The following is a 13122-nucleotide window of genomic DNA, read 5'->3' as shown; positions in this document are numbered from 1 at the left end:
AACACAATGATAAGTGTGTATTAAATATAAAAAAGCTACAGTAAAAATATGGTATAAAAGATAAAAATATGGTACACTTATATAGGGCACTTGCCATGAATGGAGCTTGTAGGACTGGGTAAGTCAGCAAGTGAGTGGTAAGTGAATATTCACTACTGTAGACTTTATAAACACTGTACACCAGCATTACCACAGACGTGTGAGTAATACTTTGCACTACAATGTTATGACTGCTATGATGTCGCTAGGCAATGGGAATTTTTCAGCTCCATTATAATCTTATGAGATCAACATAGTATATGTGGTCTATTGTTGATTGAAACATTATAGGTGAATGACTGTAATAGGATTTGAAATCTTTATCATTAGGATTGATTTATATAATCTCAGATCAGGCAAGTTTCTGGCAAGAATATTTATAATTGGGTATGTAGAAAAAATTGGCTGTTTGGACACAAAAAATTGGCTTCTATTGAATACCGTAATAACCAGATAACATGGTGCTAAATGTTAAAGATTCCAGGGGGTGGTTTCTGGATAATGGGACAACAGGCACTTTAGTAGTATTATTCAGAAAAATTCCAGTTTAGTCACACTTCAGATAATACATGGAGAGCCAATTAGTTTCATTCACGAAAGGAAGTTAATAGTTGCCGAAACCGGTTTGGCTCAGTGGATAGAGCGTCAGCCTGCGGACTGAAGGGTCCCAGGTTCAATTCCGGTCAAGGGCATGTACCTTGGTTGTGGGCACATCCCCAGTAGGGGGTATGCAGGAGGCAGCTGGTCGATGTTTTTCTCTCATCGATGTTTCTAGCTCTCTATCCCTCTCCCTTCCTCTCTGTAAAAAATCAATAAAATATATTTTTTTAAAAAAAGGAAGTTAATAGTTAATATAGTAGCTCGGCTAGCGTGGTTCAGTGGTTGAGCATCGACCTATGAACCAGGGGGTCACAGTTTAATTCCCCGTCCAGGGCACATGCTCAGTTTGCAGGATCGAACCCCAGTGTGGGTGTGCAGGAGGCAGCCAATCAATGATGCTCTCTCAGCATTGATGTTTCTATCTCTCTTTCCCTCTCCTTTCCTCTCTGAAATCAATAAAATATATATACTATCCTGGCCGGTTTGGCTCAGTGGATAGAGCATCGGCCTTCAGACTGAAGGGTCCCAGGTTCGATTCCAGTTAAGGTCACATGCCCTGGTTGCGGGCTCGATTCCCAGTGGGGGGCGTGCAGCAGGCAGCCGATCAATGATTCTCTCTCATCATTGATGTTTCTATCTCTCGCTCCCTCTCCCTTAATCTCTGAAATTAATAAAAATATAAAAAATAGCCAAAACCGGTTTGGCTCAGTGGATAGAGCGTCGGCCTGCGGACTGAAAGGTCCCAGGTTCGATTCCGGTCAAGGGCATGTACCTTGGTTGCGGGCACATCCCCAGTAGGGGGTGTGCAGGAGGCAGCTGATTGATGTTTCTCTCTCATCGATGTTTCTGGCTCTCTGTCCCTCTCCCTTCCTCTCTGTAAAAAATCAATAAAATATATTTTTAAAAATAAGTAAATAAATAAATAAAATAAAATATATATACTAAAAAACATCCTATAGAATAAAAGGCTAATATGCAAATTGTCCCTTCGACCAGGAGTTCGACCAGGAGGCGGAGCCAGCCAGCCAACCTCCTGCGTCCCCTGCCCCCAGCTGGCCTGCCCGGCCTGATCAACCCCAATTGGGGCGGGCCAGCTGGATCCCATTCGTGCATGAATTCTTGGACTGCGCCTCTAGAAGTTAATATAGTAGCCACTTGCAAACAGTTTTATACATGGTGTCTCATTTAATCCTCACAACAGCCCTTCAAGGTAACTACCTTGATAATGGTATAATCTCCATTTTTCAGGTGAGGAAAGTGAGGCTCAGAAAGATTAAGTAACTTTCCCAAAGTAACACAGCCAGTATGTAGCAGAGCTGGGATTTGAATCCAAGTCTGTAAGACTCCAAAGCCCATGCTCTTTCCAGTACTTCACACTGCAGCAGGTAAGTATGATACTTGGCTCTGTGCTTGCCTTTCTTAGGGCACCCCGTACTTGAGCCTGTTTCCATCACCTCACTATCCAACTCCTAGTCAGACTCACGTTAGAAAAACGTGTGACTCGGGCCAGGATCAATCCATGTACATCCTAATTGCAGTAATGCTTATCAGTTCTTTCTGAACATTGAAGTTACTCTTCCATGAGGAGCAATGTGCATCTTTGCTTTCAAACTGTAATTTGCCTCCTTGTAGTATAGCAGCAAAAGTTGTCCTTGGAATTTGGCCACAGGGATAGTCAACCCTATTGTTTAAAGCATCATTCATATTATAGGACCTAGGGCTGTGTAGCCAAGGGACTGTGGGAAGTTATTTTGCTTTTTTTGGGGTAGGGAATGGCTGTTTCATTCCCTATCCTGCTATGTCATAAAATTGTTGGGAGGCTGGGGCTGGAATGAGATAATAGATGTTATATAAAATACTATACAGTAATCCCTTACCTTTCCAACAGCCCCATCAAAGTACAGATTCCTCTTTTGTGAAATTCTAATGTGCACAGATTTATTTCTATAAATGGCTTTAGTTAGCCTAGAGAATTTTGAGTGTGTGTGCTTGAAATATCAGTTACTTCAATTTGAGGTATAGTGTTAGCTGTTAATGTTAAAAAAAAATATGTTTTGCATTTTATAGTGCATATTAGAATAAGATGAAGTTAATTTTTTTAATCTTTATTGTTGAAAGTATTATAGATGTCCACTTTTTCCCCTCCATTTACCCTGTCCACCCTGCTCCCACCCTATCCCTAGGCCATCACTGTACTATTGTCTGTGTCCATGGGTTATGCATATAAGTTCTTTGGTTAATCTCTTCCCACCTCTCCCCCACCTCCCACCCCCTGTTCCCTCTGAGATTCCTCAGTTTGTTGCATGCTTCCATGTTTCTCTGGATCTATTTTGTTCATCAGTTTATTTTGTTCATTAAATGCCACATGTAAGTGAGATCATGTGATACTTGTCTTTCTCTGACTGGTTTATTTTGCTTAGCCTAATACTCTCAGGTCCTTTCATGTTGTCTTAAAGGGTAAGAAATCCTTCTTTTTATAGCTGCATAGTATTCCATTGTATAACTGTACCATAGCTTTTTTTTTTTTTTATCTACACATCTACTGATGGGCACTTGGGCTGTTTCCAGATCTTAATTATTGTAAATGGCACTGCTATGAACATAGGGGTGCGTATATTCTTTCTGATTTGTGTTTTTTGGATTCTGAGGATGTATTCCTAGAAGTGGGATCACTGGGTCAAATGGCAGTTCCATTTTTAGTTTTTTGAGGAAACACCATACTATTTTCCATAGTGGCTGCACCAGTCTGCATTCCCACCAGCAGTGTACTAGGGTTCCCTTTTCTCTACATCCTCACCAGCACTTATTTGTTGATTTGTTGGTGGTAGCCATTCTGAGAGATATGAGGTGATACCACATTGTCGTTTTAATTTGCATCTCTCTGATGATCAGTGACTTTGAGCATTTTTTCTCATGTCTCTTGGCCATCTGTATGTCCACTTTGGAGAAGTATCTATTTAGATCCTTTGCCCATTTTTTAAAAATATTTTTTATTGATTTCAGAGAGGAAGGGAGAGGGAGAGAGAGATAGAAACATCAGTGATGAGAATCATTGATCGGCTGCCTCATGCACACCCCCTACTGGGGATTGAGCCCACAACCCGGGTACCTGCCCTTGACCGGAATTGAACCTGGGACCCTTCCATCTGTAGGTCAGCACTCTATCCATTGAGCCAAACTGGCTAGCGTGTTTTACCCATTTTTTAATTGGTTTGTCTTCCTTTTGTTAAGTTGTATGAGTTCTTATATATTTTGGAAATTAACCCCTTGTCAGATGTATCATTGACAAATAATGTTCTCCCATATAGTGGGATTCCTTTTAATTTTGTTGATGGTTTCTTTTGCTGTGCTTTTTATTTGGATGTAGTCCCATTTATGTTTTCCTTTATTTCTAGGAGATATATTGACAAACATATTGCTACTAGAGATGTCTGAGATTTTGCTGCTTATGGTTTCTTCTAGGATTTTTATGGGTTCATGACTTAGATTTAAGTCTTTTATCCATTTTGAATTTATTCTTGTGTATGGTGTAAGTTTATGATCTAGTTTCATTTTTTTGCATGTATCTGTCCAATTTTCTCAGCACCATTTATTGAAGAGACTGTTTAGTCCAGTGTATGCTCTTGCCTCCTTTGTCAAATATTGAGAGCAGTGGCTTGAGTGGATTTCTGGGGTCTCTCTTCCGTTCCATTTATCTATATATGCTGTTCTTGTGCCAGTACCAGGCCATTTTGATTACAGTGGCCTTGTAGTATAATTTGATATCTGGTATTATCATCCCTCCTATATTGTTTTCTTTCTCAAGAAGAAGCTGCGGCTATTCATGGTCTTTTTTTGTTCCATTAAATTTTTGGAGTGTTTGTTCTAGATCTGTGAAATATGCCGTAGGTATTTTAATAGGGATTGTGTTGAATCCATAGATTGCTTTGGGCAGTATGGACATTTAAATTCTACAAGAGCATGAACACAGTATATTCTTCCATTTGTTTGTATTTTCTATTTCTTTTTTCAGTGTCCTGTAGTTTTCTGAGTACACCTCTTTTACCTCCTTGGTTAAGTTTATTCCAAGGTATATTATTTTGTTGTTGTTGCAGTTGTAAATGGGATTTTGTTGTTTTTGTTTTGTTTTTTAGTTTCTCTTTCTGAGAGTTCATTATTGGTGTATAAAAATGCCATTGGGAAAAAAAATTAAAATGCCATCGATTTCTGGATGTTAATTTTGTGTTCTGCTACTTTGCCAAATTTATTTATTAAATATAGTAGTTGTTTGGTGGAATCTTTAGGGTTTTCTATTAACAATATCATATCTGTGCAAATGAAGACATTTTCACTTTCTTCATTCCAATTTGGATGCTTTTTATTTTTTCTTCTTGCCTGATTGCTGTGGCTAAGACTTCCGGTGCTATGTTGAATAAGAGTGGTGAAAACAAACATCCCTGCCTTGTTCCTGATCTTAAGGGAAATGGTTTTAGTTTTTGCCCATTGAATATGATGTTGGCTGTAGGTTTGTCGTATTTAGCCTTTATTATATACTAGGAGCCCAGCATGTGAAATCGTGCAGCCCCGCCCTGCCTTGACACCCGAACCTCTCCACACAGAGCTCCAGTGCACCTAGCCCAGCCCCCAACCCTTCTGGCCTTCACTGGCCACTTCAAGCCCCACCCTCAGTCCCTCTAGTCACCTCGGGCTGGTCCCGCCTTCTCCGGGCACCTCCCTGCTTCCACCCGTCTCTGGAGCAATGCAGCGGCTCCTCCCTGTCATGGCTCCGGAGGAGAGCGTGGAAGCCTCCCGCCTGCTACGCTGTGCTCCTTCCCCTGGCAGGTGGGCGGCGAAGGACTGGTGAGGGGGACGCTACGGGCTCTCAACCCCACCCTTCCCCATGGATGGTCCCGCTTCTGCCCCATCTCCGGAGCAGTGCCCCGCTGCGCACAAGCAGACAGCCTCCTGCAGTCGGTCGTGATGTTACGGAGTAATGGACAATTTGCATATTCCTCTATTATAGGATTTTAATAAGGTATGATCTCTCTATTCCCACTTTGCTGAGAGTTTTTATCAAAACAGTGTTGGATTTTGTCAAAGGTGGTTAACTTTTCAGAGTCTTGTTGGAAATTCTGAAAAGTTATCCTACTAAGAAAATAGCAATATGCAAATTGACCGCACCTTCGCTACACCCAAGCCACGCCCACCAGCCAAAGACACACCCACCAGCCAATCAGGGCGAGTATGCAAATTACCCAACAAAGATGGCGGTTAATTTGCATACACTGAGGGAGGGAGGAGTGAAGACTGAAGACAACTTAGAAGGAAGAGGGAGGAAAAGCGGAAAGCAAGGTGGCTGCCAGAGGGACAGCCTGGGCAGGGTGGAGCGGGGCGGGGCGGGGCGAGGCAGGGCAGGGTGGAGCAGAGCGGGGCGGGCAGCAGTGCGAGGCAGGGCAGGGTGGAGCAGAGCGGGGCGGGATGCAGGCGCGGAGGCTGCAACGGCGGCAGTAGGGCAGCGCACTCGGCCGCAGCGGCCGCTTGCAGGATTCTTCCTGCAAATGGGCTACTAGTCTACACTAATAAAAGAGAAACATGCAAATTGACCGTACCTCTACTATGCCCACAAGCCACACCCACCAGCCAATCAGGAGCAAGTATGCAAATTAACCCAACAAAGATGGTGGCAACCACAGAGCTGGAGCGAGCAGGAGGCTTGGGTTGTCCCCGGCGATGGAGGAAGCCAAGCTTCCCACCCACCCTGGCCAGGCCTAGCCTCTGCTCAAGGCTACAAAGTTTCTATTATAAAAGATAAATAAATCCCAAATACCTGCTTCTAGCCAGCCCTGGCCTCCGCTCAAGGAGGCGCTGGAAAAAAAAAAGAAGAAAAGGAGGGCTGGGAGCCATCAGCCCCTCACCCAGGCTGGCCAGGCACCCCAGTGGGGACCCCCCCTCCCACCCTGAAAGGGCTGTGGCCAGCCTGCAAACAGCTATCAGCCCCTCACCCAGGCTGGCCACACCCCCATGGGGTGAGGGTCCCTGCTGGGGGGCTTGGCCAGCCTGCAAACAGCCATCAGCGCCTCACTCAGGCTGGCCATGCCCCCCACCCCCGAGCGGGGACCCTCACCCCATGGGGGCATGGCCAGCCTGCAAACCACCACAGCCCCCTCGCCCAGGCCGCCCCATGCCCCAAGGGAACCCTCACCCTGATCTGGGACACCCTTCAGGGCAAACCAGCCAGCCCCCACCCGTGCACCAGACCTCTATCTATACTAATAAAAGGGTAATATGCTAATTATACTGGGAGACCTTCCAGGAGACCTTCTGGACGTTCTTCAGGACAAAGCCATGGTGGCCGAGGTAGAGGTGGTTAGAGGCCAAGAGGGGAGGGCAGTTGTGGGTGATCAGGCCAGGATGGGATGGCAGTTGTGGGTGATCAGGCTGGTGGGGGTGGCGGGGCCATTGGGAGTAAGCAGACTAGCAGGGGGGCCAGTTGGGGGCAAGCAGGACGTCAGTGGGGGTCAGTTGGAGGTGATCAGGACAGCGGGGGGGCAGTTTGGAGTGAGCAGGCCAGCAAGGGGGCAGTTGGGGGCAAGCAGGCCAGTGGGGAGGGAAGGTGGGGGTGAGCAGGCCAGCAGGGGGGGCAGTTGGGGGTGAGCAGGCCAGCAGGGGGGGCAGTTGGGGGCAAGCACACTGGCACAGGGGCAGTTGGGGGTAATCAGGCTGGCAGGGGGGCAGTTGAGGGTGAGCAGGCCGGCAGGCAGAGTTGTTAGGGGCAATCAGGCAGGCAGGCAGGCAGGTGAGCGGTTAGGAACCAGCAGTCCCGGATTGCGAGAGGGATGTCCAACTGCCAGTTTAGGCCCAATCCCTGTAAACCAGCAGTAGGACATCCTTCAAGGGGTTCTAGATTGGAGAGGGTGCAGGCTGGGCTGAGGGACACCCCCCCCCCACACACACACACACCCGTGCACGAATTTCATGCACTGGGCCACTAGTAATAAATAATGGCAAATAAATATTACTTGTACAATATCAGTTACTTACAACATTGATTTTCTTTGGTTGTTTTTTTCTTTCCTTTTTAAATATATTTTTATTGATTTCAGAGAGGAAGGGAGAGGGAGAGAGATAGAAATATCAATTCTGAGAGAGAATCATTGATCAGGGGTTGGGGGCTGGGCCAGGCATGCTGGAGCTCTGCCTGCCTGATTGCCCCTAACCACTCGCCTGCCTCCTGATCTCCCCTAACTTCCTCTGCCTGCCTGCCTGATTGCCCCTAACCACTCGCCTGCCTGCCTGATCGCCCCTAACTTCCTCTGCCTGCCTGCCTGATCGCCCCTAACCACTCACCTGCCTGCTTGATCACCCCTAACCACTCACCTGCCTCCTGCATACCCCCTACTGGGGATCGAGCCCATAACCCGCCATGTGCCCTTGACTGGAATCGAACCTGGGACCCTTCAGTTTGCAGGCTGATGCTCTATCCCCTCAGCCAAACCAACTAGGGCTGGTTGTTTTTTCAATTATAGTTGACATACAATATTAGTGTTAGGTGTACAACATAGTGTGATTTTCAAATAATGGAAAATGAATGTTCACTGTACAATATCAGTTATATAGGTCATTGATTATCTTTTGAATTGTCATGTTTTCTTCATTGGTTTATTTTAATGGTCTTTAAGAGATCTTTGTAAGGCCTTTCTCATGACTTTGGTTCCCTAGTCTCCCTTTTTCCCTAAGGTCTTACATCATTCATTCATAAAATTCATTCTCACAAAAGGCTTACTATATAAGATTGGGAGTAGATAAAGCAGTGAGGTCACAGGAGAGAGCAAAAGAGGCAAAAATACCTGGCCTCATGCAGCTTACATTTCAGTTGGGACACATAGGCCATAAACAATATAAGTAAATTGTGTGTTAGTTGGTACTAGAACAATGAGAAAAAATAAAGGGTCAGAGGCTTTGCAATTTTAAACAAATGATTAGGGAAGGTCTTATTGAGAAATTGCATCTGGACAGCAATCTGAAAGAGATGAGGGAGGGAGCTATATTGTCAGCCAGGGGAAGAGTATGCCAGCTAGTACTAAGGCCCTGAGGTTGAAACGTGCAGCATCCACAGCAAGGTCAGTGTGATTACAAAAGAGTGTGTGCGTGTGCGTGTGCGTGTGCGTGTGTGTGTGTGTGTGTGTGTGTGTGTGTATGTATTTGGGAATGTCTTAAATTCCATTCATTCTAAGGACTTTCCCTCTGCATGAAATGGGAAGTTGTTGAGGTTTTGAGCAGAATTCTAACACCAGAGTTTTCAGAAACACATCCTTGAAAATTGCAGAGAAAACACTGTATAGCCGAAACCGGTTTGGCTCAGTGGATAGAGCGTCGGCCTGCGGACTGAAAGGTCCCAGGTTCGATTCCGGTCAAGGGCATGTACCTTGGTTGCGGGCACATCCCCAGTAGGGGGTGTGCAGGAGGCAGCTGATCGATGTTTCTAGCTCTCTCTCCCTCTCCCTTCCTCTCTGTAAAAAATCAATAAAATATATTTTTAAAAAAAGAAAAAGAAAAGAAAACACTGTATAAATAAATTATAATAAATATTATTCTCTAAGGAGTGCATGTTTTTATAATCAGGCAAATATATTTTAAAATATGCTGCCAATAAGTACTTACATAAGGAAAAATGTGTTGGGAAACTTCAGAGAAGTATTTTTTATTTTAGAAGAGCCAGTGAATATGGGAAGATTGGTTTATTTTTGAGAGTTAACTTGTATAGCTTTTTAAAATGGAGGATGATCTGTTATGACATAATCTTTAAAAAGTTAATTGTGGTGTCATAATTAGAATTATATCACTCCTGGTAATGTAGTGGTATAGGAGATGAACTGAAACATCTGGATCTTATTTCTTAATCTGTAGAGTACATGTTTACTTGAACAATAATAATTTAGTATTATGAGTATGGGATAAGAAATAAAAAGTTCTGCGTCTTTTCTATGAAGCAGTTGCTCTTTCAAGTTAAGTAACCATGTAACTGCAAATAATTTATGGTAAGTGCATTTTTTTTTCAGTTCCATCAAGTGTTGGTAGTAATTTTTTAGGTTCCAAATTATGAATTCTTTCCTTGGTCAAAGGGTAGTGTTTAATTTAGAGTTCAACTTGGAATGTCTTTGCCAGTGATTGGTTCTTGAGTTCACTTTCCCTTTCTTTTTCTTTTGACTCCCCTCATCTCTCCACAAGTCAGCTCTTTTTTCCTCCTGTTTATCTTATTTTTAATCTCCTGTATACTGTATAGATAGGATTTAGTCTAGATAATCTTTGTTGACTACATTAGACTAGATTAGTTTTTGGAAGAGTTACTAAAATAGTTGTTTTTGAGCAATAAACTTTTCTGCCAAAATTGCTATATTGGACAATTGATATTTCTTAACCTGGTTCTTTAGAGCTTTTTGCAATCTGTATTTCCTTTGAACTGTATAGCCCCCTGTCCTGACCAGAATGTTTTATTTACTGTCCCCCAAATAATACTCACTAATCTATAAGTACAGTGCATATATAAGGTTTAAGTATGTCTCAGGCTTTTTCCATGTCTCCATTTCTGTTGTGTCATTTCACCTTCTTCAAATTCCCTTTGTCCTCTTCTCCACCTATACAAATTCTACCCATATTTCAGAATCAGATTCATATTCAGCCTTTTCAATAAAGCCTACTCTGTGTACTTGAGCCTGTGTTTTCTTCCTTTGAATTTTTACGGAAGTAATCAATTATTGGCAGTTAACGATAAACTTTTTTAAAAATATGTATTTTATTGATATTTTACAGAGAGACGGGAGAGGGATAGAGAGTTAGAAACATCGATGAGAGAGAAACATCGATCAGCTGCTTCCTGCACACCCCCTACTGGGGATGTGCCCACAACCAAGGTACATGTCCTTGACCGGAATCGAACCTGGGACCCTTCAGTCCGCAGGCCGACACTCTATTCACTGAGCCAAACCAGTTAGGGCTAACCATAAACTTTTATTGCTAGCTTTGAACTAGTACTTTACTGGTATTAGTCAAGGCTCTCCCAATGGATGTGTGTATGTCTATACACACATATAAAAAGAGACTTATTATGAGAATTGGCTCATGTGATAATGGAGGCTAACAGTCACAAGATCAACAGGGTGCGTCAACAAGATGGAGACTCAGGCCCTAGCAGGTTTGGCTCAGTGGATAGAGTGTCACAGCCTGCGGACTGAAATGCAACATGCCCAGGTTGCAGGCTCGATCCCTAGTAGGGGGCGTACAGGAGGCAGCCGATCAATGATTCTCTCTCATCATTGATGTTTCTATCTCTCACTTCCTCTCTGAAAGCAATTAAAAATATATTTTTAATAAAAGAAAAAAAACACAAGATAGAGACTCAGGAGAGTGGAGCTGAAGGTATAGTTCAGTCTAGTGGCTGGCAGGCTTGGGACCTAGGAAGAGCTGTTTCAGTTTGAGTCTGAAGGCAGGAAAAAGCTAATATCCAGTCCAAAGACAGGCCAAAGGGATTCTCTTTTAATATTTAATTTCTTTTGCTCTTTATTCATGTGTCTTATCTTGCCAGCTATGAGATAACTTGAGGGCAGGGACGCTGTAAGTCATATTTGCTTGTTTACCATCCATGAGTCTTTGCATCCTGGCTTAATGTGTAGTGGGTACATCTACACACTTTATAAAACCATTAACATTTTAGAGCTGGGAAGAGCCTTGAGGTTATTTTGCTTTAGAGTTGGGAAATCAAGAACAGCTTTAAAATAGGGAGATTAATAATATACCACTGTTCCTGATTGTTACAAGAATAAAATGAGATCATGTAATGTGTGTGAAAAGTTTGATTCATTAAATAAAACTTGTTTTTTGTGTGTTTTGTTGTTTTGCTTAGATTGTGATTCAGAATAGTTTGTAGTGTGTGTGTGTGTGCGTGCATGTGTGTGTGTGTGTTAATCCTCCCCTAAGGATATTTCTCCCATTGATTTTTAGAGAGTGGAAGGGGAAAGGAGAGGGAGAGAGAGAAAATCACCAATGTAAGAGAGACACATTGATTGGTTGCCTCGCCCATCTCACCCATGCACCCCTGGCCCCTGTCCATGACCAGGGATAAAGCCTGCAACTGAAGTACGTGCCCTTGACCGGAATCAAACATGGGACCCTACAGTCTATGGGCTGACACTCTACCCACTGAGCCAAACCAGCCAGGGCAAAATAGTTTTTAAAAAGTCCTTCAAGCCCTAACCGGGTTGGCTCAGTGTATAGAGCATCAGCCTTTGGACTGAAAGGTCCCAGGTTCGATTCTGGTCAAGGGCATGTACCTTGGTTGCGGACACATCCCCCGACGGAGGTGTGCAGGAGGCGGCTGATCGATGTTTCTCTCTCATCGATGTTTCTAACTCTCTATCTCTCTCCCTTCCTCTCTGTAAAAAATCAATAAAATATATATATTTTAAAAATAAAAATAAAAAGTCCTTCAATTTGGTAAATTAGACAATATTTTCTGGGTGGGGAATTGACTTATTTAAAACATTTTCTTTCTTTTTTTTTTTTCTATCTGTCTTCATTTAAAAATGTACATGATACATCAGTTACTCATACTCACAAGTATGTCCAAAGTGAGAATAGATTTAATTTGTGATCATGTCATTGTTTCCTCCAAACATTATCTGACATGTTGAATTTACTGATTCCTATAGAATATTCCAATTATAAGGCATCATAACCAAGTGACAGCTTTAGGTTTGGACCTGACTGTATTGAAGCTGCAGTGTGAGGCTATAAAATTGAAGTTATAATATCTAAACCCTAAAGTACTTTAATTTGAATTTAAATACTCTTCTTTAGAAGTCTACAGTTGTGGGAACCTGATATTGTTTTCAAGTGTTTTTATTTAATTTATTTTTTCCTCCCAGATTGTCTTGTAATCACATCTTAAAGCCGCCAAGATGGTACTAGCAGACCTTGGAAGAAAAATAACATCAGCATTACGCTCATTGAGCAATGCCACCATTATCAATGAAGAGGTATGTGAAATATATATTATTGCACATCATCACTACCATTGGGGAGATGGATTATTAATAATCTCTATGTTTATATTTATCTTGATGTTGATTTAATATGTGTAGATAAAAACTTAAAATGGATATAATAGTGTTTTTTATTGAGTCGACTATCTTCCTATTAAAATTTCAACTTTCTTTGAAGAATTAAAACAGAAAAAAAACCTTAACTTATATGTAAAAATGATATTTAATATTCTGAAAATGTCTGAGATTTGGAAATATACTTTTAAAAAATACATATATATATATTTTTTATTTCAGGGAGAAAGGGAGAGGGAGAGAGAGATAGAAACATCAATGATGAGAGAATCACTGATTGGCTGCCTCCTGCATGCCCCCTACTGGGGATTGAACCTACAACCCAGATGTATTCCCAGAAATGGAATTGCTGGATCATAAGGCGTGTGCCCTGACTGGTAATTGAACCGTG

General features: G+C 42.7%; 1 protein-coding gene across 1 annotated transcript in view; it reads left to right on the top strand.

The window, feature by feature from the left end:
* SRP54 (signal recognition particle 54) overlaps positions 1 to 13122 on the top strand; it is a 55675-nt gene that overhangs the window by 6082 nt on the left and 36471 nt on the right. The window contains exon 2 of the mRNA XM_079767525.1: positions 12540 to 12650. Coding sequence (XP_079623651.1) covers positions 12573 to 12650 — 78 coding nt within the window. The 5' untranslated portion in view covers positions 12540 to 12572. The remainder of the gene's footprint in view (positions 1 to 12539; positions 12651 to 13122) is intronic.

Source organism: Cnephaeus nilssonii (assembly GCF_951640355.1).
Source record: "Cnephaeus nilssonii genome assembly, chromosome: 4".
NCBI classification, from domain to species: Eukaryota; Metazoa; Chordata; class Mammalia; order Chiroptera; family Vespertilionidae; genus Cnephaeus; species Cnephaeus nilssonii.
The sequence above is the reverse complement of the archived record's forward strand: the minus strand, read 5'-3'. Positions and strand labels throughout refer to the sequence as shown.